At 33.9% G+C, this 25,752-nt stretch overlaps 2 protein-coding genes across 5 annotated transcripts in view; both read right to left on the minus strand.

The window, feature by feature from the left end:
• Nucleotides 1–22,247, minus strand: part of LOC127735771 (uncharacterized) — a 133,972-nt gene extending 111,725 nt beyond the window's left edge. For 2 of the 4 annotated variants that reach the window (XM_052246076.1, XM_052246075.1), the window contains exons 1-2: nt 21,998–22,247; nt 4,488–4,637 (exon numbers count right to left, since the gene is read on the minus strand). In XM_052246076.1, coding sequence (XP_052102036.1) covers nt 4,488–4,637; nt 21,998–22,118 — 271 coding nt within the window. In that variant the 5' untranslated portion in view covers nt 22,119–22,247. The remainder of the gene's footprint in view (nt 1–4,487; nt 4,638–21,997) is intronic. The other 2 variants (XM_052246078.1, XM_052246077.1) reach the window with 2 other exon arrangements.
• On the minus strand, nt 18,577–20,173 carry LOC127735786 (uncharacterized). The gene is made up of 2 exons (XM_052246103.1): nt 19,944–20,173; nt 18,577–19,363 (listed from the first exon to the last, which is right to left on the minus strand). Exons 1-2 carry the CDS (start codon nt 20,026–20,028, stop codon nt 18,885–18,887), a joined length of 564 nt encoding a protein of 187 aa, XP_052102063.1. The 5' UTR covers nt 20,029–20,173; the 3' UTR covers nt 18,577–18,884.
• Nucleotides 22,248–25,752: the final 3,505 nt, after the last annotated feature.

The raw sequence follows: 25,752 nt of genomic DNA on the forward strand, positions 1-25,752 counted from the left end.
ATAGTAGAATCATCCTTGATTATTGTCATTTTGCTTAGTTTCGTCTGATAACAACATTGGCCTCGGACTTCTTTTAAACTGAATTTTACTGTACCTAATTTGCTATGTAATTGTTTATTCCACATTGGCTAGAGGTATAGGGGAAGGGTTGAGATCTCACAAAACATGTTTAACCCCTTGTTTAGGGGACAGCTGAATCCCACCACAGGATGCGGGATTTTCTCACTGTGTTGTTGTCTCTTTGACGCATTCCCCATTTCCATTCTCAATTTTATTGCATGTATATTGAATTTTTCTGACTTTTTACTGCTTTTGCTTAATTTTCTTGCTCCAATGTTTTTTCATTACTGTTATCAAATAAAACAAAATATTATTGATTAAAAAAAAAAAAAGGCATCATGAAAAAGATTATGAGTCCCTGTACTCGGTTCTAAAAACCGTTATAAAAGGGACCCAGTTTCACATTAACTGCGCATGTCTAACCTAATTTGCCAAACTGTGAAATCACGCGATAATTCAAGAGAATTCATCTACTGGGGGCTTACGGTTGATGTAAGCAGTGATCATGCAGACCTGGAAAAACAATCACCTGATTAAGTGTTTGCGTTTATATGTACACGAGCATCATTTGAATCAAAATATATATTGACGAGACAACTTTATTAACAATGACACATTAAAAGATTTTTAAACGGAGTACTACTGTTGTGTTGTAGGTTTTAGTAATAGACGATCTAATATGCCGCCTGACTTTGTACCTTTGTCCCGAAGAAATGCTTGGATTTCCGCTGAGGTCGCTCACTTAGCGGGAAGAATAAATTAGAAAAATAAGCGGGGTCACTTTATATCAATATATTAGGTCACTGATAAATTAAGAAGTCAATTAACACCTTAGCCACATGCATGTGGAATCCTAGTTTTACCTTGTACAATCTCACCAGGTGACAATTGATAATAATCTACCCTTTTCTACATACAGTTGCTGAAAAGGGGACGACCATCTGATATTCTGATGGAAGCCAGAAGGATTTTTTCGGATTGAATATTCATTGTCATCTGTTGCTACCTGGGAATATTATACTGTCAACCACGATTTAATGTCCATGTTGCTATGCATTCTATTTGTTTTTTTTTTTGGCTGCGCGAAAATTTATTTAACTTTTGTACACAATTATTTCCTGCATTTTGTGATGCAGATTTTTCTTTTCATTTTGCTGTGGGCAAAATTATGTATTTTCAGCTCTTACTAGGACAGGATATTCATTTGTCTAAAATACACTCCCCCCCCCCTCTCGAAAATCAAATGGTCATCCCCTAATACAGATGTTAATAAAATGCTCCGCAGGGCGCAGCTTGATACGACCGCAGAGGTCGAACCCTGAACAGTTGGGGCAAGTATGGACACAACATTCAAGCTTGATAAGGCTCTGAATTTGGATTGTGATTAAATATTTGACACAGCATAGGTTTCTGACACAGAATGAATGTGGTCTAAGAACTTAAAAATTTTAAATTGGACATTCACCTATTATGGTCCAATATCCAAAATCTAAATACATGGTTAGATTCAGCATATCAAAGAACCCCAAGAATTCAATTTTTGATGAAATCAAACAAAGTTTAATTTTGGACCCTTTTGACCTCAATGTGGACAAAGTTGATAACGGGGCCCAAAAATCAAAAATCTAAATACATGGTTAGATTCAGCATATCAAAGAACCCCATATAGTCAATTTTTGTTGAAATCAAACAAAGTTTAATTTTGGACCCCGATTTGGACCAACTTGAAAACTGGGCCCATAATCAAAAATCTAAATACATGTTTAGATTCAGCATATCAAAGAACCCTAAAAATTCAATTTTTGTTAAAATCAAACTAAGTTTCATTTTGGACCCTTTGGACCTTAACGTAGACCAATTTGAAAACGGAACCAAAAATTAAGAATCTAAATACACGGTTAGATTCGGCATATCAAAGAACCCCAATAATTCAATTTTTGATGAAATCAAACAAAGTTAAATTTTGGACCCTTTGGACTTCAATGTGGACCAATTTAAAAACGGGGCCCAAAATCCAAAAACTTAATACACGGTTAGATTCAGCATATTAAAGAGCCCCAAGAATTCAAGAATAAAACCCCATTGAAATTGATCAAGAAATAAGCAATTTATACGAAGTATCTTCTTTTGCACAATACTGTGCAATTGAATATTTCTTGCTATTGCGCAATACTGTACAACTGACAATTTCTTGCTATTGCGCAATATTGTGCTATTGGATATTTCTTGCTATTGCGCAATACTGTGCAATTGAAGATTTCTTGCTATTGCGCAATACTGTGCAATTGAAGATTTCTTGCTATTGTGCAATACTGTGCAATTGAAAATTTCTTGCTATTGCACAATACTTATTATATAATAATTTACACATCCTGTTTGGTGTGTATCTCCTACCATATCATTATTATTTGCTTTTAAATATTAATCAGAAATAACCAACTTAAAATGGAAAATTTTAAAAGAAATAAAAAAGGAAAAAAAGAAAAAAAAAGAAAGAAAAAAATCCCCCCCCCCCAAATTTTTTTGAACCCCCTTATGATTCATCACCCCCAAACTCAATCCCAGCCTTCCCTTTGTGGTATGGTACCTTGCAGTACAATTTCAGAGAGATCCATACACTTGAACACAAGTTATTGTCTGGAAACTAGAAAAATGCTTATTTTTGGCCCCCAATTCCTAAACGTTTCGGGCAATTACCCCCAAACTCAATTCCAGCTTTCCCTTTGTGATATGGAACCTTGTAGTACAATTTCAGAAATATCCAAACACTTACACACAAGTTATTGTCATGAAACTAGAAAAATGCTTGTTTTTTGCCCCTTTTTTGGCCCCTAATTCCTAAAATTTTGAGGCAATTACCCCCAAAATCAATTACAGCCTTCCCTTTGTGATATGGAACCTTGTGGTACAATGTCAGAGAGATCCATATACTTACACACAAGTTATTGTCTGGAAGTTACAAAAATGCTTATTTTTGGCCCCTTTTTGGCCCTTAATTCCTTAACTGTTGGTACCATAACCCCCAAAATCAATCCCAACCTTCCTTTCGTGGTATTGAACCTTATGGTAAAATTTCATGGAGATCCATTCACTTAAACTAAAGTTAGAGTGCGAAAACCAATGTGTCTTCGGACGACGACGACGACGCCAACGTCATACCAATATACGACCAAAAAATTTTTAATTTTTGCGGTCGTATAAAAATGTAAACCCGGTTTCTGTATAAGATACATGTACCTAATTTACACTGAGATATTACGGTTAATGCAACAAGATATATTTTAATAATTTAGGAGGGGGTCATTGATCTTATATTATGGTAAAGCAGGATATTCAATTACTGATAATGATATCTTATTGTAAATTCTTTCATTATTAATCAGAATAAGTAAACAGATAAATTTTACATAATAAGGATTTTACTAGTACTACGTCCGAAGGATATGTCCACATTTTCTAATTATAAAACCAAATACATGTTCTAAAGAATATATAATTGAATTACCTGTTCTTAGAGACACTCAAAATGTTAGAGCGTTGAAATATAATGTGTTATGAGGAAGTAAATGTATACATGAATGCATGCTGATTAATCAATTTAAGTAATGACAGCTGTATAAAAAAATTAATATTGAAAAAAACTACATCATTTGTTACAAAAATTTAATGCACATGTCTTTCTACACGTTTAAAATCCCTGTACATATACAATACATAATAGCTATACGTTCGCCGTGGAAAAACATACTGTGTACTCAGTGGTATCATCTGTTTACCTGCCTCCAGCACACACCAAGAGAGAGAGAGATGTGTATTATCGGTATTTATTATTGTGTTGCCAAATATAAGAGTAAATTGGATAGCCCCCTGTCACGTATGATATCGTTAATTATCGCGGGATTTAAACTAAAACGTGCATATGATTTCGAGATCAGGGTTGATAAGTCGCTTATGTGAAACTGGTCTACTACTTAGGTATTGTAATATTGCAAGGTTATGATAAAAATGTTTCCTGAACAGAAAGTTATCATTGAATTGAAAAGGGATAAATTTGATCAACATAGTAATATGTTTTGGGACTTTTTATGAATATATAATAATGTCTGTCACTAATTTCAGTTACAAATTAGAAAAAGTCAGTTTTAAGCCCAAGAATGTCTTCTTTTTTTTCCACATTTTAAAAAAAAAACTGGAACATCTGTTGAAAAACCCAGACGTTTTCAATGTTGCTCTTGAAAAAACATGGACAATATAAAACACTGAATTGTAAGTAAACAACAAGGAAATTGTGCGTCGATTGTGCTCAAAACATGTATAGCATTCAGAATAAGATGAAGTCATGAATATAACTATTAAAGTCGCGAAATAGCAGTAAATCAATCTGATCTGAAAGAAACAGATTAAATACACATCAAATAATATCTGACCTTGACCACACAGCTTTTCATGATTTATCAGTTGTTTACGGCTGTCAAACATTTCTTTACAATTACAGCAAACTTTACTTTTCACATTTACAACCACTTCACCATCACTGTCTGACACTCGATCTGACATGCTGGAAATAGGATGTTGTTCTGAAAGATACATTTTGTAAGTTTATTTGCCATTCCTGGCATTTAACTCAAAATTCAACCAATTAGTTCATCATAATCCTGTAAAAGTCTTCCTACACAACAGACATATTTTGGATCTATCACTACTGTTCCGGTTTATCATAACAAATAAACAATAAATGTGGATAGTGTCCACATGTGGACACAGATGATGCCCCCGCTTGCATATCATATAGTTATAAAGGGACATAACTGAAGAACGGTAAAAGTGACACTACCCAAATTTTAAATTTATCTGAGTTTTGTGGTAATAAGCATTGTGTGTAAGTCTAATAACATTTGGTTGAGGCTAACTTAAGTAGAGAACAGAAACTAAACTAGAGGCTCTCAAGAGCCTGTGTCGCTCACCTGATTCTACTTTGGTTTTGGAAATCATGTAAAAATAGATTAAAATCATAACAGATACCCTAATAATGAGTGAGGCCAAATTTGGTTTAATATTGGTCCTGTAATTTAATAAAAAATCCTGGTGGCCATCTTGAACAGTAAATCAGCAACAAAGTAGCAACACTTAATCAGCACCTCATAAGAAACATTTATGCCATGTTTTGGTTTCATTCCATTCAGTGCACCTCTAGAACTAGAAGAAGCATTTGTATGTATTTCCCATAGGATCTTATGTTAAAGGAAGTCCCCCCATTGGCGGCCATCATGGATGAAGGATCAGCTTCAAAGTAACAAAACTTAGTCAGCACCTCATAAGGAACATTCATGCCATGTTTGGTTTCAATCCATTCAGTATGTGGTTCTCTAAAACAAGACATTTGTATGTATTGTCCATAGGGTCCTTTGTTAAACATTGTCCCCATCTGGCAGCCATCATGGATGAAGGATCAGCTTCAAAGTAACAACATTTGGTCAGCACCTCAAAAGGAACATGCATGCCATGTTTGGTTTCATTCCATTCAATGGTTCTCTAAAAGAAAACATTTGTACATATTTCTCATAGGGTCCTATGTTAAACTAAGGCTTCCAATGGCGGCCATCTTAGATTATGGATCAGCTTCATAGTAACAACACTTGGTCAGCACCTCATAAGGAACATTCATGCCATGTTTGGTTTCATTGCATTCAGTGGTTCTCTAAAAGAAGGCATTTGTATGTATTTCCCACAGGGTCCTATGTTAAACTAAGTCCCCCGCTGGCTGCCATCTTGGATAATGGATCAGCTTCAAAGTCACAACACTTGGTCAGCACTTGATAAAGGACATTCTTGCCATGTTTGGTTTCATTCCATTTAGTGGTTCTCTAAAAGAAGACGTTTGTATGTATTTCCCATAGGGTCCCATGTTAAACTAAGTCCCCCGCTGGCGGCCATCTTGGATGATGGATCAGCTTCAAAGTAACAACACTTGGTCAGCACCTCATAAGGAACATTCATGCCATGTTTGGTTTCATTCCATTCAGTGGTTCTCTAAAAGAAGACATTTGTAAGTATTTCCCATAGGGTCCTATGTTAAACTAAGTCCCCCGCTGGCGGCCATCTTGGATGATGTATCCGCTACAAAGTAACAACACTTGGTCAGCACCTCATAAGGAACATTCATGCCATGTTTGGTTTCATTCCATTCAGTGGTTCTCTAGAAGAAGTTCAAAATGTAAAAAGTTAACGCCGACGACGGACGACGACACCGGACGCCAAGTGATGAGAAAGCTCACTTGGCCCTTTGGGCCAGGTGAGCTAAAAATCAGCAATTTTCTATTTGTAAACACACATAACTCCAGAACGGTTGTGTATAAGTTTTATAACATTTGGTTAAGACAAACTAAAGTTAGAGAACGGAAACGAAAAATTCAGCAACTTTTATGTTTATAAAGGGACATCACTCAAGAATGGTAAGAGTGTCTCCACCAAGTTTGGTACTTAATCTGTATAATGTAGTAATAAGCATTGTGTATAAGTTTCATAACATTTGGTTGAGGCAAACTAAAGATAGAAAACGGAAACAAAAAATTTGTACTTGATCTTAGTTTTGTGGTAATGAATATTGTATAGGTTTCATAATGTTTAGTTGGGGCAAACTTAAGTTACAGAATGGAAACTTAAAATTTTGCAATCTTTCAATTTATAAAGGGGCATAACTCAATAATGGTTAAAGTGACACTACCCAAATTCAACTTGATCTGTGTTTTATCAGTGGAAGTCAAAATTAAACATTGCATTGTATAAAGCATTGATTGTAGTTGATTCAACTATAATCATGGACAAAGGAAGATAACTCCAATTTTATAAATTACTTGATATTTAGAAGAAAATAAAAATTTTGCAATTTTTCCATTTATAAAGGGGCATAACTCTAGAACGGTTAAAGTGACGCCACCAAAATTCATACTTGATCTGTGTTTTGTGGTAATAAGAAGTGTGTATAAGTTTCATAACATTTGGTTGAGGCAAACTCAAGTTCGAGAACAGAAACCAATTTTGTACATACGTACATACGTACGGACGGACAAGGATACAACTTAATGCCCCCACCGCTACAGCGGGGGCATAAAAAATGCCCTAATATTAATCATTTAACTGGCCTTTTACTGTTTTAGCCCCATTCGACATAACTCGTTGGATTCCGTTCCACCGTTCAAGGGTATTAGCGGATTCATCTGAGGACTGTCGATTGAATTTAGCCCGCTGCGTTCATTTCCATTTCGTATGGGATTAGTGCGGTCCTGTACAAGACGTCATACTGACTGATTTGATAATTTTCTGTGTGAAAAAATATACCAATTTACAAACGTTACATGTCTATATATACATATTTTTCAGAGACAAGTGACCGCGCATTGGATTATCGGGTTGTCGGATTATAGATCTGTCGGACTATAGGATTGTCGGATTATAAGACTGTCGGACTACAGGACTGTCGGATTATGGGACTGTTAGATTATAGGTCTGACCCCATGACAACGAATCAAATAGTGAATTGGACTGTTTCAGGCAAAAAGATCATAGGTACTTAAGGACAAGACAATTTTTTTTTAGCCCTCCCCCATTTTTCCAAAATTGGTTATTTTTTTGTATTCTATTAATTCCAATTATTTTCGCGTTTTTCTGAATTATTTTAACATAAATATACTAGAAATAACCCGTATTTGCTATTTACTATCAATTCCAAGTTTACTATTCACAGCAGTCAGTGATGAATTATATAGAGAGGTATCTCACTTCGTAACTTATCACCTTTTTAAATACCGTGAAATTCTAGGAGGAATCCCAAGTCTAATTCATAACATATTTATTTTCCATTCGGATCAGTTGGCATGATCGGTTTCGCTATCATTCCTCTTTATAAGCAGTTAGACATTTTAATAAAATTCGACGTCTGTTGGCAGAACGGATCAATTTTGCTTGTAGTGTCGTCTTATTTTGATTCTTAAATGACGGGAGAATTGTATGGGCGACAACTCTTTTTCTTTTTAAAATGGAAACCAGATGGAGAATTTCTGGAAATTATGGTTCCCTGTCCGCGATTATATAAAAATACAGAAACCAGAGTAAGAGCTCTCCGATCTTGTGTTGTACAATATGTTGTAAAGTCAGCGACAACCGATAAACCAGGAATCAATGTTAAAGACGCAACACTCTGCAAAAATATTATTTTTGATAATTTTTAAGTAACCACCCACTAAAGCAGAATTAACTGGCGGAATCATCTTTGCTAGCCAAAGGTTACGATCCAGTCCCCTCTTCTCCACCCTTGCAGGGGTTCAAATTAGCAGTGGTCAGAAACCTTCCTCTGTTGCAATCAGACTTTCATTTTGGTTACTACATGTAACTAAGCCTGACGGACCTTCGATTTGAAAGAAAATAAAAATTAACTTTGCCGACCTTTTTAACCATCAGTATCGTCATTTCAAAGCCATACTATTATTGAAATTGAGATAATAAAATGTTTCATCCCTGACCTTGCCAACGAGTGATAAAAGTTATTTTCAACCTTGTATTTCTTGGAAACACAAGGTTATAAATAGTTGCAAGAAGTCATGTGACAAATCATTTAGACAATTTCGAACAAAATGAGTCTGTTTCACTTTGGTGTCACGTCTTCCAAGAAAAACCCTGAACATGATGAACGGTCTTCAACGTCTTCCCTGGGAACAAAACAAAAGATATGAAATCAAGATCACACTAAAGACCAAATATATGATCGTGAAAAACGGGAACGGAAATTTAAGCCCCACTGGAAAATCAATTGACCATGGCTATATTTTGATGAATTAACTGGTCTGATGTCGTGTACATACTGCCAGAAGTTCCCCACCCATTCAGAAAAAAAAAAGTGCATTTGTAAGGGGAACACAAAATCTTAAAATAGACCCAATAAAAATACACGAAGTGACACCCCAGCAATTATCTTGGTTAAAGCAGTGGATCCATGAAAGTGACCCAAATTTTAAGTCTAAAGATTTATTGTCAGACACTTAACTTTGACAATATATTCTCAAGCACCAATGTAAGCCTGATCAGTTAAATAGATTAAGGTTTTCTTCAACACTGCATACAGTGTTGCAAAAAAAAAGGGAAACCCTTCAGTGACTATGAATTTATTCTTGAAATTCCGAGCAAAAATGGTGTTGATGTTGGTAAGCAGTACTTCAATATTGAAGGTTGTAAACTGTTTATTCGCTGGATAGCCCATTATATGAGAAACGAGATGATAGCTGACATCTTGAGAGCAACATATTGAAGTGTCTTGTCTGATGGCAGCACTGATAGGGCTGTGATTGAGCAGGAAATTGTGTATCTTTGATTTGTCAGTCATTGTGTGCCTGTTACGAAAATGATAAGTTTGGTGTTCCTAGAATCAGCTATTGCTGATGGAATTTCAAAGGCCATTTTTGAAGCAATCCAAAATGAACTTGACCAGAAAAAGATGCAACATACATCTGAAGGACCCAAGCTTATTTGTTGCTATTTTGATGGGGTGTCAGTAAATTTTGGTAACAAAGCAGGGGTATTTAAGAAGATGAAGGATGAGGTACCACAAGCCATTGGCATCCATTGTATAACTCACAAATTAGAACTCTCGGTCCTTGATGCCAATAAAGCCCTTCCTTCTATGTCTTCATTTGAAACTACACTAAAGGGAATTTTCAAATTCTACCACTATTCTCCTAAACGAATTAGAGAAATAACATGTATCAGTGAAATGCTTGACCATGTTTTACTCCATTTTGGTGATGTGAAACAAGTTAGATGGTTGTCCAGTAAAGAAAGAGCTGTTAAGGCCATGCTTGGTAATTATGAAGTTGTTGTAGCCCATTTGGAGCACGACTTCGTAGCTGGACACTTCAAACAGAGCTAAAGGATACATCACTGCCATCACTTCCATCAAATTTCTGAAGTTCCTTCACTTCCTTATGGATTACCTGCCAATTGTAGCCAAACTGTCAGGCACATTTCAACTAGACGACTATTAATTTTGAAGTATATAAAAATGATGACATTGAATCTGCTGTCATACAATTGTCTCAGTTGAAACAAGGTACTGGTAAATACAGCAAGGAGTTTGAAGATAAGTTTGACATTGAGACTAAAACTTACGGTAAGGTCAACATGGTCAAGATCAATATTAGAAATGTGCCTGTAGATATGAAATCTAACAAGGATCTCTAATCATTAATAGATGGGACAATCAAGTATGTTGAATCATGGTTCAAATCACTGAAAGAGAAACCTTTTTCACGACAGAGCTTAAACTTTATCTGAGTAGGTTCAGATCCAACCCACTGTTGGAAATGTAGTTTGTTATTGCAGAACAAAGCTGGGGCAAGGAGTGGAACTGCTATGATGGGATTATCCCCAATTGAAAAACTGATTTATTGGATGTTGACAATATCACCATCCACCAGCACATGTGAAAGAGGATTCTCTATCATGAACATATTGAAAACTAAACTAAGAACAAGCATGACAAGGCTCACTCAGGATTCTCTTCAAAACCAGCTTTATATTATGAATGAGGGCCCAACCATCAAGGACTATAATCCTTTGCCCTGCATCATGCATTGGTTTGAAAACACAGCAAGGAAACACAATGCATTGGACACAAGCTGAAGGACAAAACTGGAGAAAGCATTGAAGGACTTCAACTTGAGGCCTCTTAGAAGTAAGTTACCTAATCATACTGTAACTTACTGACAATTGCATGCACAGACTGTTTAGTGTGTTAGACTAGTTACGAAAAACAGAAGACATCTGTATCTGAATGACTTATTAAAGAATTTATAGAAATAAATGACAATAAAACATCTCTTCATTTTTTATTATTATTAAAAGCTATACATGCTATAATATTGAATTGAATTTCAAATACGTCATAGTTCTACATCATAATTAAACATATACAGTGAGAATCTAGAAATTTGACAAGGACAATAGATACAAGGCAAATACACTTTTACATTTATAACAGATTATCGTATAATTGTCAATGATTGAGACAACACACACACACCTACAGTGACACCCTCACCAATACCAAAAAAAAAAAGATTATTGGAATTCATAATATACAAGACAATTACATTTATTATTATACATGTTATACCACAGTGACACTGACAGTTTGGTGCTATATGGTTGCCTGGCAATATATTTGTAAACTTAACAAAACATTACCAGTGATAATGTTGTCTTTTTTCAAAACTACCTCTACCGTTTTTTTTGGGGAAAAATGCATAATTTTTATTGAAATTGGGAAGTTTGTTTATTTTTGTTTAACACATCTACGATTTTTGCTGACCTTTGCTGTCTTTTTTGCAGTTTTTTCACATATATTTTGGTTGTCAGACATTTTCAACCTGAAAGGAACTTTTTGGGTAGGGGAAAGAAACGGAAACAATGATGGTACTTAATACATTGAAAACCATGTGTGTTACAAACACCGTGATGATTCTGATCAGAAACCTGGATCTCAAAAGCCCTTTCATAATATTTAAATAACACAATACGAAATTTACATACATTACTACCCATGCCATCACTGTTTGGGGAAAATGTAAAACATATTGGGAGGAATTTTATGCCATTTTTTTTTAGTAATTTGGAATTTTCTCTAGGGGAAAAGGCCGAATTTCGGATGTAATTTGAGGCAAAAAATATCACTGATTATATATAATTACATGCAGTCCAAATATGATGAAACAAGCTAACCTAACACTAAAAGCACATTAATTTTGTATCTTAACGAGTTATGAAATATTTCATGTAAAAGTAGGACCTGGGATTTAGGTTGTGGACCTTTCAGTTTGGAGTGTCAAAGGTCCTGGACCTTCCAGTACCAAATGTTAATTTGAACCCCTGCCTTGGCGGATTAAGATAGAAAATTGGATCCACAAGGTAATGATTCCAATTGGTCGCAGTTGTAGCTGCCTGCATCCAATCAACAAGATCTAGATGATCACATGTAAATGTAGAAAATGTAAATAAAGAATTGCCACTTGCTGATTGTGCAACAAGTCTTTACCCCCAAATCATAGGACAATATTTAGTGATAATTTTAAAGAACTAATTGGGGTTCCTGTGTATATTTCTCGCAAAAATGTTGGAATGTCAAAGTATGTTTTCGGTTTCTGATTCACAAAATTTGTAAACACTGAACACAACCCTTTTTACACCTCCACACTGAAGAGTGTTCAAGAGCTACTCAAGAATGATGTAGTCAGAATGGATGCGACTTTTATCTTCCAGTAGATGGCGCAGCATTGAAATAACAAATGTTGGCTTAATCTGCCAAGGATGGAGAGGGTACTGGATCGTAACCCTTGGTTAGCGAAGATGTGGCAGAATTTGCAGGTTGCCGCAGGGGTTAAAAAATCGACTAGTCCGACGCCCGGGACTAGAGCATTTACGCCTCGGGCAATCAAAATTTTTAACCCAATATGCCCGACAGACTAGTAACAAAAAAATTCGTGGAAACAGAAAGTGGAAAATCCCTTCATCACTATTCTATCATAGCCAATCAGATTCAATTATGTCATTCAGGATTCCAAGAATTTGAACTGGTTTGTACAGGTCCTGTTGTACATATTTAATCAAAGCGCGAAAGCACTGTAAAGGCAGTTAATTACAGGTTGTGTGTATTTTTAGTCCAAATATATCATTATCTTGCATAGTACAGTGTACTTATCAGAGGTGGCTTTCAGTATTTAAGATTTAAATTTCTCTAATGATATTGAACAAGTTTTATGAATGTCATATTCTGAGCACTAAATGAAGGCGATTGTTCTCACTTGTTTCTGAACTAGTGCATTATGTCCAGTTTGTACCTTTTTTATCTATGTTTATAGTCAAATACTGTTTAAAATAGTTAGGCATTTTCTTTTTAGTAATAAGTAAATGTTATCAACTGTATTTTATTCAACTTTGCAAATGTGGTTTGTTACTGGTAAGTATGGATGATAGTTGTTTCATTGGCAATCATAACACATCTCCTTATTTATATAATGATCTATATTTAACAACCTCAGGTACAAAAAAAATGTATGTAACTAAACTATGAAGGGAAACCTTTGACTTCTTTCTTTTATATAAACTTTTGATATGGTACCATATAACTATGTAGAATAAATGTACATTGCAACATGTCAACTCTTTCAATGACAATACTTTTTTTAGAAACTCCAAGCAAAATTATATTTCCAAGTATAAAGTAATTTATGAATGAAAAAAGGAGTTCTTAATTAAGAAATAAACTGATTCGCTGAGCGCAGCTGGATACACCCACAGAGGTCCAACCCTGAACAGTTGGGGGCAAAAATGGACACAATATTCAAGCTTGATACAGGTCTGAATTTGGATTGTAATTAAATATTTGACATATTATAGTTTCTGAATAAATGTAGTCAAAGAACTTGAAATCGGTTATATGATTTGAATTTATATTCAATTAAAGATTTCTTGCTGTTGTGCAATACTTAATAAATCTGTTGCCAGACTATAAACAAATAAAGTTCAATTTCTTCTCAATGTCATATTTGAAATTTATGAAAATCAATAGGGAGATTACATCAATAGCTATAAATAATTCACCAAAGTTTCATGCGAACTGCTTAAAGCATTTTTGAGTTGTTGTCCAAAAACTGGAAAATCACCCCTTGTTAATGAATAAAACCCCATAACTCAGAAATGTAAAATCTAAAATTTATAAAATTCTAAAGGGAGCTTACGGATTGATAATTTAGTCTTAGATGCAAGATTTTTTTATCAGTTGTTAGTGGCTTTGAACTAGCTGTCAGTAACTGCGAGTACTCTCAGATCTGTACTTAGTGTCTTTTTGTTGTTTTGATGTACAACTACCTGGCCACGTCCACTTGTATTTGTATTTATCCATCTGATGAGTTAAGCCTCTTTCAACTGATTTTTATAGTTCGTTCTTATATTGTACTGTTACACCACTGTCCCAGGTTAGGGCGGGGGGGGGGGGGGATCCCGCTAACATGTTTAACCCCGCCACATTCTGTATGTACATGCATGTGCCTGTCCCAAGTCAGGAGCCTGTAATTCAGTGGTTGTCGTTTGTTTATGTGTTGCATATTTGTTATTCGTTCATTTTTTGTACATAAATTAGGCCATTAGTTTTCTTGAATTGTTTTACATTGTCATTTCGAGGCCTTTTATAGCTGACTGTGCGGTATGGGCTTTGCTCATTGTTGAAGGCCATACTGTGACCTATAGCTGTTAATTTCTGTGTCATTTGGTCTCTTGTGGAGAGTTGTCTCATTGGCAATCATACCACATCTTCTTTTTTATATTTACATCAACAGATATAAACAATTCACCAAAGTCAAGGTGAGACAACAAAACTTAGTTGTAAGATCTCGGAAATTTTTTACACGGTACAAGTTTTTCTCATTGTTGGAGATTGTACGGTGACAGTAACACCTGTAACTGCTTAAACCCATTTCTTATGCAATTTGTTCGATAAACTAACTGAATATCATACCACATCTCCTCATTTTTATATGCATTACAATTTACATGTGCATTCAAATCTGACAGGTGGCAAAAATGTTCATCAGATTTAGATTTATATGCCCTGAAATTTTCAGACAAATCCGACAACCCGTTGTTGGGTTGCTGCCCCTGAGTTAGTTATTTTACAAAAATTTTGCAGTTTTTTGTTATTATCTTAGACATCATTATAATATATAATATCTAATACTATTAATTATGATTTTAACCTTATTTTACATGATTTCCAAAGCATCAGTAAATACAGGTGAGCGACACAGGCTCTTGAGAGCCTCTAGTTTATTGGTGCAGATCTTAAGAAATATTTTATTCCAATTTGCCTTTAATATTTAAGCAAGATATACATCCAAACCTTGAAAATATTGAAGATATCAGGATTGTTTGTGTTGCTAACATAAGAATTTTCCGTCAAAATGTCTGTCAATTTTGTTATGATAGCAATATTTTTTTAAGGTGTTCTTTATCAATGTTTATTTAAAAAATATAATGTGAATAGATCTATTTTTTTGGTCAAAAAGTGTTTACTTATTTAGGTATAACATGTATTCCAAAACAGAACTTCATTGGTGTTGATTTTGTTAAACATAATTTTGGGAATTTTTCAACTTTCTTATTTGGAATCTGCCTTTAGTTGTTTTATGTTGTGTTATTTTAGAACTTGTATTGTGCCAAAGGATGCTTTAGTTTCAGAGATATCCCCGATATAAACCAAAAACTGCATTTTACCCCTATGTTCTATTTTTAACCAAGTCGTCCATGATGGTTGGAAGGTGGGGTCATCAGACAAATTTTTTAAACTAGATACCCTAATAATGATTATGGCCAAGTATGGTTAAATTTGTCTCAGTAGTTTCAGAGAAGAAGATTTTTGTAAAAGATTACAAAAATTTACGAAAAATTGTTAAAAATTGACTATTAAGGGCAATAACTCCTAAAGGGGTCGACTGACAATTTTGGTCATGACAACTTATTTGTAGATCTTACTTTGCTGAACATTATTGCTGTTTACAGTTTATCTCTATCTATAATAATATTCATGATAATAACCAAAAACTGCAAAATTTCCTTAAAATTACCAATTCAGGGGCAGCAACCCAACAACAGGTTGTCAGATTTGTCTGAAAATTTCAGGGCAGATAGATCTTGACCTGATAATCAGTTTTATCCTGTCAAATTTACTCGAAATGCTTTGGTTTCAGAGATATAAGCCAAAATCTACATTTTACCCCTATGCTCTATTTTTAGCCATGGCGGCCATCTTGGTTGGTTGGCGGGATCATCGGACACATTTTTTAAACTAGATACCCTTATGATGATTGTGGCCAAATTTGGTTAAATTTAACCCAGTGGTTTCAGAGGAGAAGATTTTTGTAAAAAGCTAACGACGACGACGACGGAAGACGGACGCTAAGTGATGAGAAAAGCTCACTTGGACCTTCGGGCCAGGTGAGCTAAAAAGGAATTGTAATAACTTTAAAAAAGGATTATCTTGGAGTTGCTAACATAAGATTTGACAGATATGAACAATGCTGCTAACATAAGATTTTACAGAAATGAAGTTGTTGCTAACATAAGAATTGACAGACTTTATTGTTGCTAACATAATATTTGACGGACATTATTGTTGCTAACATAAGATTTGACAGACTAAATAGTGTTGCTAACATAAGATTGTGCTAACATAAATAAATTTGACGGACAATATTAATTTGAGATTTTTAACTAACATTGGAGATCTTATCCTAGTTGAAAGTCATATTAAGAACTCCTGCAAAATACCGCCGCCTGACATTTAACAAGATTTCAACCCAGGACAGATAACTCGAATTTGTAGCACATCCAAATGTTGCTAACATAAGATGACAAGTTTGACAGAACTTATGTTAGCAACAGATTTGATAAAACTATTGATTAAATAAAGTAAATTGAAAGATTCAAAATGTGTATGTTTAATGTACATTATGAAATACAATTTTAACAGGCTTATATAAGTACCTACAACGATGTGGCAAGATTTTATGAACATGTTGCTATCATAACATTTATTGACAGACTAGCATCTAATAAGCAAGGTATTTGAAATTGAAAAAAATATATATCACAGATGTTTTTAACAAAAGAAAAGTAAAATATTTGGAAACAGGGATGTTCCAATAATCAGACTACACTAATAAATACCATTATTCCAGTGTCAACTTAAAGCATTGTAAAACATGAACCTTGTGTCAAAAAATGGGAAGTAATTTCCGTCAAACATTTCACATTTTTCAACTTGTTTTGATCATTTCTACTTTTAATGGAAACAATCATATCCAATAATTGGTTTTCTTGCTTTATTTAACATTACTATTCAATAAAACATTCACATATTATCATTCAAATAACAGTTAGTATTATTTTTCTTAATTTGTTCTTTTTGACGGAAATTTTCTTTTCTTTATGGAATCTGCGTAAATGTTATTTCAGATGAAAGTTTTGTTTCAGTTCCATTCATAGGATTTATTAGAATTTTGTATGTTTTGCCAAGTCCAATAATTCGCTCTATGTGCACGTGTTAATTGGAGACTTTTCTATCCCGTATAAGAGTTTTGGAACTAATTTTGTTTCTTTTTTTGAAAAAAGTTAGCGAACAAATCTTGCACATTTAAACCTTTGTCTGCCATCACACTGTCACCTGGATCACATAGTTGAACTATTCTACATCTTTCAACTATTTCACAGTCACTGGTACAACCAACATATGCATTAGAGACATAGTTGACTAAACCACCAGCAGGCCTCTACATTATCATATTTTCTAACTTGTCCCTTCGGACAAGTTGTAAGAAAATCAACTTGTCCGAACTCTTAACTCACTTGTCCGAATTCAAAATTGAAAATCTTACATATTGAAGGTATGCACCAATAACACTTGTGCTTTGATCGTACCTAATGAAGCCAGGGAGCAATTTGCTAATAGCTATGCTATATGAATTTGTTTGTAACTAAATAAAGAATACCACATCAAAATTCATTTTATTATTTCAGACTGAGTTATCTGACTCAATGTCACTGTCATGTGTCGATCATTAAATCATCATCACTTTAATAAATTACAAATGTAGGACCACCTCCATATGGAGTTTTACCTTAACTTTAAAATTTTAAAGAATAAAAACGTTTTTTCCAACATTTGTATAGATCATATAAATAAACAATAAAAGTGACATGCATGGCATATTTACGGGAACTTTTTAATACAAATTCACTAATATAAGTACCTCAGTTTTATTCATAATTAAAGTATGTTTCATTTGATTTTGCTTTATAATAAAATCTAAAAAGGCACATTTTCTCAGTAGAATGTTTTATGTACTTCATAAACAATTTTTTTGTATCAATGTACTTAAAAATCAAGCTAAAATTATAAAAGCTTGTTTGCCACCATCAATAATTTTAAAAGGTTTATATACAAGATATGGTTCCTATCATCAATGTATTAGTGAAATTCATAGCTTTATTATTTGTCCCATTCAAACACCTGGCCACCTTGTGAATTTCAACTCATTAAAACATGTTAGAGATCGCGATTCCAGTGATCAGGATCTCTCGGGATTTATCCTTTTGATATAAACGCTTCTCCCTGAGAGGTTCGAATGAAATCTTCCCAGCATATTAATATTGGTTTCCTTCCCCCTTACTTATATTCCCCTGGTCAGCCGCTGCAAGCATGTTCAATCAATGACTATATTTCATTTCGCATCATCATTAAAAGAATCTTTCAATATTTTGGGAATTTAAAAGTCTTGAATTTGATATATTTTATAACTGACATCGATTTTTCACTTGTCCCATCGGACAAGTAGTATAGTGAATCTACTTGCCCGACGTCTGTGTCCACTTGTCCCTGACAATCGGACAAGCGGTAATGTCGAGCCCTGACCAGGTGTCGAACATACAAGTATTTTCAGTGTTTCTATTTTTATATGATGAAAAGGTTGCCTGAGCTATAGGAGCCTTAGGTTTTATCACGGGATATTCTGTGCTGTCAATAATAATCCAAGTTGTAGGAAACTTTAATTTGAAGTTGGATGGCGAAAAATACCTGACTAAACCACTAGATGGCCAAGTGTTAGCCTCACACCACTGTTTAGACATAAAAACAATCCATGTATACACAATATTCTTAACACTAGATTCAATCTAGAATCTAGACAGTTCAAAGTTGGTTGTATAATGCCTCAATTTCATCAAAGTCATAAAAATAACTGATTTTCAACTGACACCCTTTCAATTTGAAAATATATGTATCTCAAACAATGTGCTGCTGGACCAAGTGTGGTCAAAACAAATAAAAATTTAGTATACAACTCTAAACCGGTATAAAAATGCATGGCTGTGTCACGTGTCTTCATTTCAAAATTCTCTGCTGAAAACATAGGCATTGATGGTGTTTGCGTAATTCCATCTGTGAAGCTCAACATTAGCTCGGCAGTTGGTGGTGGACAGTCATAAATCCTTTCTGCAGTATGAATGACTTCTTCAGGAAAATCAACTTTACAATCAAAACTTTCCTCTAGATTTCTACTACAATATTCATCAAGTTTAGTTCTTTTGTTTTCACAGGAAACTGCCCTGATTTTTCTTTTTGCGGACGATTCAGTCTCTTGTTTGGTCCAGGAAAATAGGCTGGGAATGGCAGTAGACTTAAGTCTATGTATGGTGGGTTTGAGCCCTGAAAAAGGTTATAAAACATTAGTTTTTTGATAATTAAATGAACTTCCATTAGCAATGTATACTTTGTACTACCTGGCAAAATATTAACTAGATTTATTCATTACAATCTGGATAAAACTATGTTTGCATGATTCAATGTATGTTATGTAAATCCAAAGGACAAACAATGAGAGACTTATGCAACAAACGTACATTGTTTGTACCTAAATAACTATAATATAGATGAGAGCATGTCATTGTTTTGTTCCTGTTAACATTAATTGTCATTGATATTTTTCAAGAAAGTCTATGAGGCATACATTTAGCTTATGCATTCCTGTCATTACTACATTAGCATAATTACTGCTAAAATAATTCTCAGTATGATATACCTCTTGTAAGAAATCATTATAATTGTAGCAATCACCAAAAAATCTCAAACAGATCACATTGAATCGTAATCCAAAAAATTATGACGTCTTGAATTAACCACCCCCTTTTATTCTAAAACGATAATTGCGGTTGTAAACAGACTTTGGTTTATTCGCATGGCGATTACATATATAACTATATATTTCAAAAAGAAAATAGAGTTTTACCATGAATAGTTTCCTGCACGTAGTCTTTTTCAGTAAAATGTGCCTTGCTAACAACAGCTGATTGAGATGGACTCCACGATTTCATCGTGTTCTCGTCCAATCTGTGTATGGGCCATGGCTTTGATCCAACTTTTCCTTCTTTTTAAGTCATTTGGAAATGTATGTCCTCCTCTTAAATGACATCCAGGTACACAACAACAAGTACTTGGCATCGTTAATTAAAAATGTAACTCAAATTGCACAGTGCAGAAACCGGAAGTTGAGGAACAGGATCAGCTACCACGGCACCACCTATTCAGGAACAATAATTTGCTATAACTGCGAATTAACAATAACGTTAAACGGGTTCACGAGCATAAACAGAAATGCGCTTTAAATTGTATAATATAATTCATGTTCAGTCGACCTTTAATTATTATATCAACGACTGAAATGATTTATAAACATCTAGATTGCAGATAAAGCTCGATAACCCGACCTCTTTCCACACGGAATTCAAATAATTCTAGATTGTCAATCGGTTGACTGCTTATAATGCAAAATACAAACATATCAAAAGTTTTTAAAACTAACAAAACACAATGATCGTTTCTCTACTTCCCAATGTAAATGAAATGAAACAAAAAACTTTTTATATCACAATAAGAAGAGGAGAGAATTCAACATTTCCGGATCTACTTGGAGCCTAATGACCCCCCACGTAGAAAAGTTGGATATCGCGGAAGGAAAGATTAACCCGGCAACCAGAAAGGCATTAAAGTTCTGCCTTTAAAAATAGAACAAATAACTCTGGGTGGCCCAGTATCATGTATTGATCGGTATAGACCTGTCTTGTCGGAAAGCTGTTGAGCACAAAACCAATCCATGCAACCAAATATTTCTAAATATTTTAGTACGGGCACCCCAGGAACTTTGTCAGTTTTAAAACGAAAAACTCAGTGTAGATGACAGGGGTAATGTGACTGACAATTCATCCCCCAAAAATGCCAAAATACGACCGGGAAAAGCAGAAAGGAAAATTTATAGTGTCCTGGAAAGAAAGATTCCCCTGGGAAAGGTCGGCTGTGTTGCTGATGAAAAAACGGAGAATATTGACGTTATTTTCCTGAGCACACCAATAAAAGGTCTGCTTTGTATGTGGGAACAACTAATTTAGGATAAGCACCACTGTTTGTTTACCAACAGAATAAAAAGCAGGTCAACAAAAATTAGTAAATACAGTGTATAATGCCGCCTTCAAAACAAGGGACACCCACTTTGTAAATAAGCAGTAAACTCTGATTTTTATGGCATTCTAGGGCTAGCAGGTCAGTTTTGATGGGCTAGCAGTTCTTCCAACAGGGCTAGTAAAATCCTGCTGCAAATAAGTCCTGGGCTAGTTACCTGTAACAAAATGTTTTAACTCCTGTGCCAGGTTCAAATGACATCCCTGATATGTGGTAACATTTAGCTATGACGTTAAATACAAGGTGCCAAAATCATTCATGAAGTTTGGCGGAATTTTATTTTATTACAAATTTAAACATTTTTTTCAATATCTAATGTATCAGGGGCGACATATTACATGTAGTTCTTTCTGTAATGCATTAGAATAAGAATTTAGTTTGTATGCATTAATGTTTTGCTTTATACACCATGAAACAAATTGCCGTTCTGTCAGGGTTGGCAAAGTATTACATGGGACATGAAATCCCAGGTTGGAAAACCAATGGGCTGAGATGGGCAATACTCAGGATTTTGTAAACATTGCTATGAAACAAAGTACTATCAAATCTCGTAAAAATCTCCTGGGCAATTATCAATAATTGACATACAAGATTGTGCCACAGCAGTTGTTTGGGCAAAGGGTAAACAAAACCTGGACAAGGGATTCTGTGGACGGCCAACACTGCCACTGGCAACAGCAACCCTCAAATCTCAATACGAGATTAATTTTACTCAAGTACTGAAGTAGTCCCAGCCTGGTGCATATAAATGCAAAAGTGCAAATGAAGGGATGTTTGTCAGTTCTCAAGCGTAGACTTCTTGCGTGAATAAAATGTTGCTGCACTTACTGTCAGTGACAGTCACAGTGTCACTTTTTTTATCGTAGTTAGGAAAATTGAGTGCCAGTTGCAGAAGAGCTTCGTCAATTTTACGATATTCCCATGGTCTGAAACTAGTTCTTGCACTCATTATACCTAAATCATAAATGCATACAATTTCTTTCTTGACGCAGCTTCATCGTCTTTCACTGACTTGGATTTGTTTCTCAAAAGTTTACATTTTTTTCGCCATATGCCAAAAGCATGGAACTCTGGGTATTTCCCGCGAAAATAACTGTTTCTTTTTACAATATGCCATGAGAGTAAAGGTAAAACAGAAACCAGGAACCAGAAACAAATAAAACATAATCGTAAAAGGATTTGTACTAATTCCGCAATTTTGGGGTTACACTAAAGACCTGAATTTGGACCTGAAAAGACCTGAATAGACCTGAAGATATACTTCTAGATTTATTCAAATTACAATTACTTTTTTATTTTTCAAAGGATTTTCTTCAAGTTAGAATTTTATTAAAGGTAATAATCCACATGATATTAAAATTAAAATGTTTTTAATAAAAAACAAATTGTTCATGCCAAAACTCGGACCTGAACGGAGAAATGAAAAGACCTGAACGGACCTGAAATTCTGCGATCAGACTTATTCAAACTTCAATAACGGTTTTATTTTTCAATGGATTTCCTTCAATTTTAGATTTTGTGAAACGAAAAATTCAATATATTAATAATATTTATAAAGAAATTTTGAAAATTATTTTTGAGGTGTCAAAACTCGGACCTGAACAGGAAATTAAATTACCTGAAAATCTCAGGTCAGATTCATTCAAGTTCTATAACTGTTTTATTTTTCAATCAATCTCCTTGAAATTTGAATTTTGTAATAGAAATGTATGATATTTTATTGAAATGATAGAGAATTTTATAAAATAATATTTGTTTAGGTCCAAAAATAGGACCTTAACGGGGAAATAAAAAGACCTGAATGGGCCTGAAAAATACGGGTAGATGTATTTGAACTGACAGAACTTTTTTTATTTTTCAATTGATTTTATTCTAAATTAAATTGTATTAAAGAGAAAGACTGATTTTATATATATACAGGATTTTTTTAAATGATAAAAACCATGTTCATGTTCAGTTGAAACCGGGAAAACAGGAATGTCCGTGGAAAATTATCCAAACTAATTATCTTCCTTAAATTGTATTTATATAAAATTCTATAAAAACAGGTTTTAAACTGTTATATTTATATATTGAAAATAAAAGTATCATTTGCACATAAACCATGTAATCTAAAGACGTGTGTTCGTCGATTGGAATGTATTAATTACATGAACGTGTGCCGGCTGTAATTCACACCTTGTATAAATATATAAAAAAAGAAGATGTGGTATGATTGCCAATGAGACAACTCTCACAAGAGACCAAACGACATAACGTTAACAAAAATAATATTTGTCATTAATTTTTTTTTCGTTTTGATAAAATATTCAATTTGTTCTATAATAAAATCTTGATTTCAAAGAAATTCTTTGATAAAAAAGAAAATGAAGTTTGAAAAAATATATATAAGTGGAATTTTAGGTCAATTCAGGTTTTTAATTCTTCGTTCGGGGCCGAGATTTGGCACCCAAAACATATTTTTCATTATCTCATTTTTCATTTTAACAAAATGTTGAATTTTCATTTTACAAAATCAAAGTTGAAGGGAATCTATTGAATATCTAAAAAGTTATTGGAGTTTGAATAAGTCCGACCATAGATTTTCAGGTCCGTTCAGGTCTGTTCATGTCTTCGTTCAGGTCCAGGTTTTGGAATAAAAAATGTGTTTGTTATTCGAAAAAATGTATTTCTAATAAAATGTGGAAATTTATCTTTAATAAAATTCTAGCTTGAAGAAAATCCATTGGAAAATAGAGAAGCTATTGTAATTTGAATAAATCGAATAGTATATCTTCAGGTTTATTCAGGTCTTTTCAGGTCCATGATCAGGTCTTTAGTGTAACCCGCAATTTTGATATATTTCTCGTTTTCCTAAGATTTCTTCTCTAAAATTGTCACATGTGTAGATTTGTCTCTGAAATAGTTAAGTCAGTCAATACGATTGTTGTAACTCATCCAGTTACACCACTACACAAGAAAATAGCCAACGAATCAAATTTCAGACCAGTCAATGTCGTGCCTATTTTTCCAAATAAAAATCCAAAATCATATTTTTCAGCAACAACACAGCCAACTTGGAGATTACTTTGATTTTTTTTTAATCCATATATTTGTGCTCTCCGCAGGCGCGTAGCTACGTTTACGTCAAAACTCTCGGGCGTACACATGAATTTTGGAGAAAAAATATTTTAATCTAAATGAATTAAAAGATCTGACTAAATTAAGCACATGTGCCTTGTAGTTCTTTCTCCACTGACTTGTAATTGAAGATAACAGTCGGAAGAAATTTACTTTTTAATCAAATGGTATCATATTTTGTTCGTTTTCTGTCAAAATCTGAATCTACTGTGAATTATCTTCCCTTTCCTATAGTTTAAAGCAATTCATTATGATCTGCTGAGATACGATATGCAGTTTTGTCGAGCCTGCGAGACATTCCGTAATCGGCGTTGGCGTCGTCAATATTTATGTTCAGCCTGTGTTTAAATTTTTTTTAAAACATCAATGAATTTGTAAAACCTTTATGAAATTTTACAGAATATAGGCAGAAACTTTTTTATGATCAAAAGAGTATCCAGAGCGGCATAATTATGAAAATTTACTTTTAATTTTCCGCATTTTACTGAAAAGAACCTTGTTTTTATTAGTTAACAAGTAGATACTGTTTGTTACGCATCAATTACTTTGTCAAAACTTCGTCGAATTTTATGTAAAAATGTTAACACCAACTGTACGATTTTTTTTTTTGCACCAGATGCGCATTTCGAAAATCCAAAACCTAATAAAAACATTGGAAGAGCTGATCAAAATAAAACGTACATAAAGTATAGCTAATTCCGGACAAAGAATCAGAGCTTTGCATGGGGGAGATCTATTCCTTTATTTTTAAATGATTTCAAAACTTTTACAACAGTCAGCAAATTTCAGTCTAAAATATGTTTTTTTTTTCATTTTTCAGTATTTTACCATTTTTTTGGGGCAATTAGCAGACGGTCTTGAATTAAATATTTTTCACCTGCTACATTTGTAAACTTTCATAGATTGTTATGAAACTTGGACAGAAGTTTATCTTCCAAGATCAAGAAAAACATTTAAAGAAAAGTTTGATTTCTTATAAATCCTGTATTTGACTGATAAATGGATTCACTTTTTATAGTTTAACCTGGGACTATTATACTAACTAAGTATAATAGTCCCAGGTTTAACCGATAGCAGCAATCCCAGACGAAACACAGGATTCCACGAAACCCTTTGAGTATGTTTGTATCACACATAACCATCTATGAAGATTTATTATTGTATGTACTTGTCCATTAACGAAATTTGCGCATAAAAGGGGAGAAAACTAGATTAAGTCATAATAATCAAAAGAACGACACCATTGAACATGTAGACTTGCTTTTTTTATATTTCGAAAGGTTTGGATCTTGGGTCGATTGATTGTTTTACCCCACATCTCCTTTTAAACATATTTCATAGTAACAACTATTGACCATTAGATTCCAAATCAACACACTGAATAAATTATACATGAAAAAATCAAGAAATTTGACTTTAAAGTACTAGTATGTTGCTATTGATGAGTTTTAATGACAGAAATA

The sequence above is a fragment of the Mytilus californianus genome, unplaced genomic scaffold (assembly GCF_021869535.1).
Source record: "Mytilus californianus isolate M0D057914Y unplaced genomic scaffold, xbMytCali1.0.p SCAF_3, whole genome shotgun sequence".
NCBI lineage: Eukaryota > Metazoa > Mollusca > Bivalvia > Mytilida > Mytilidae > Mytilus > Mytilus californianus.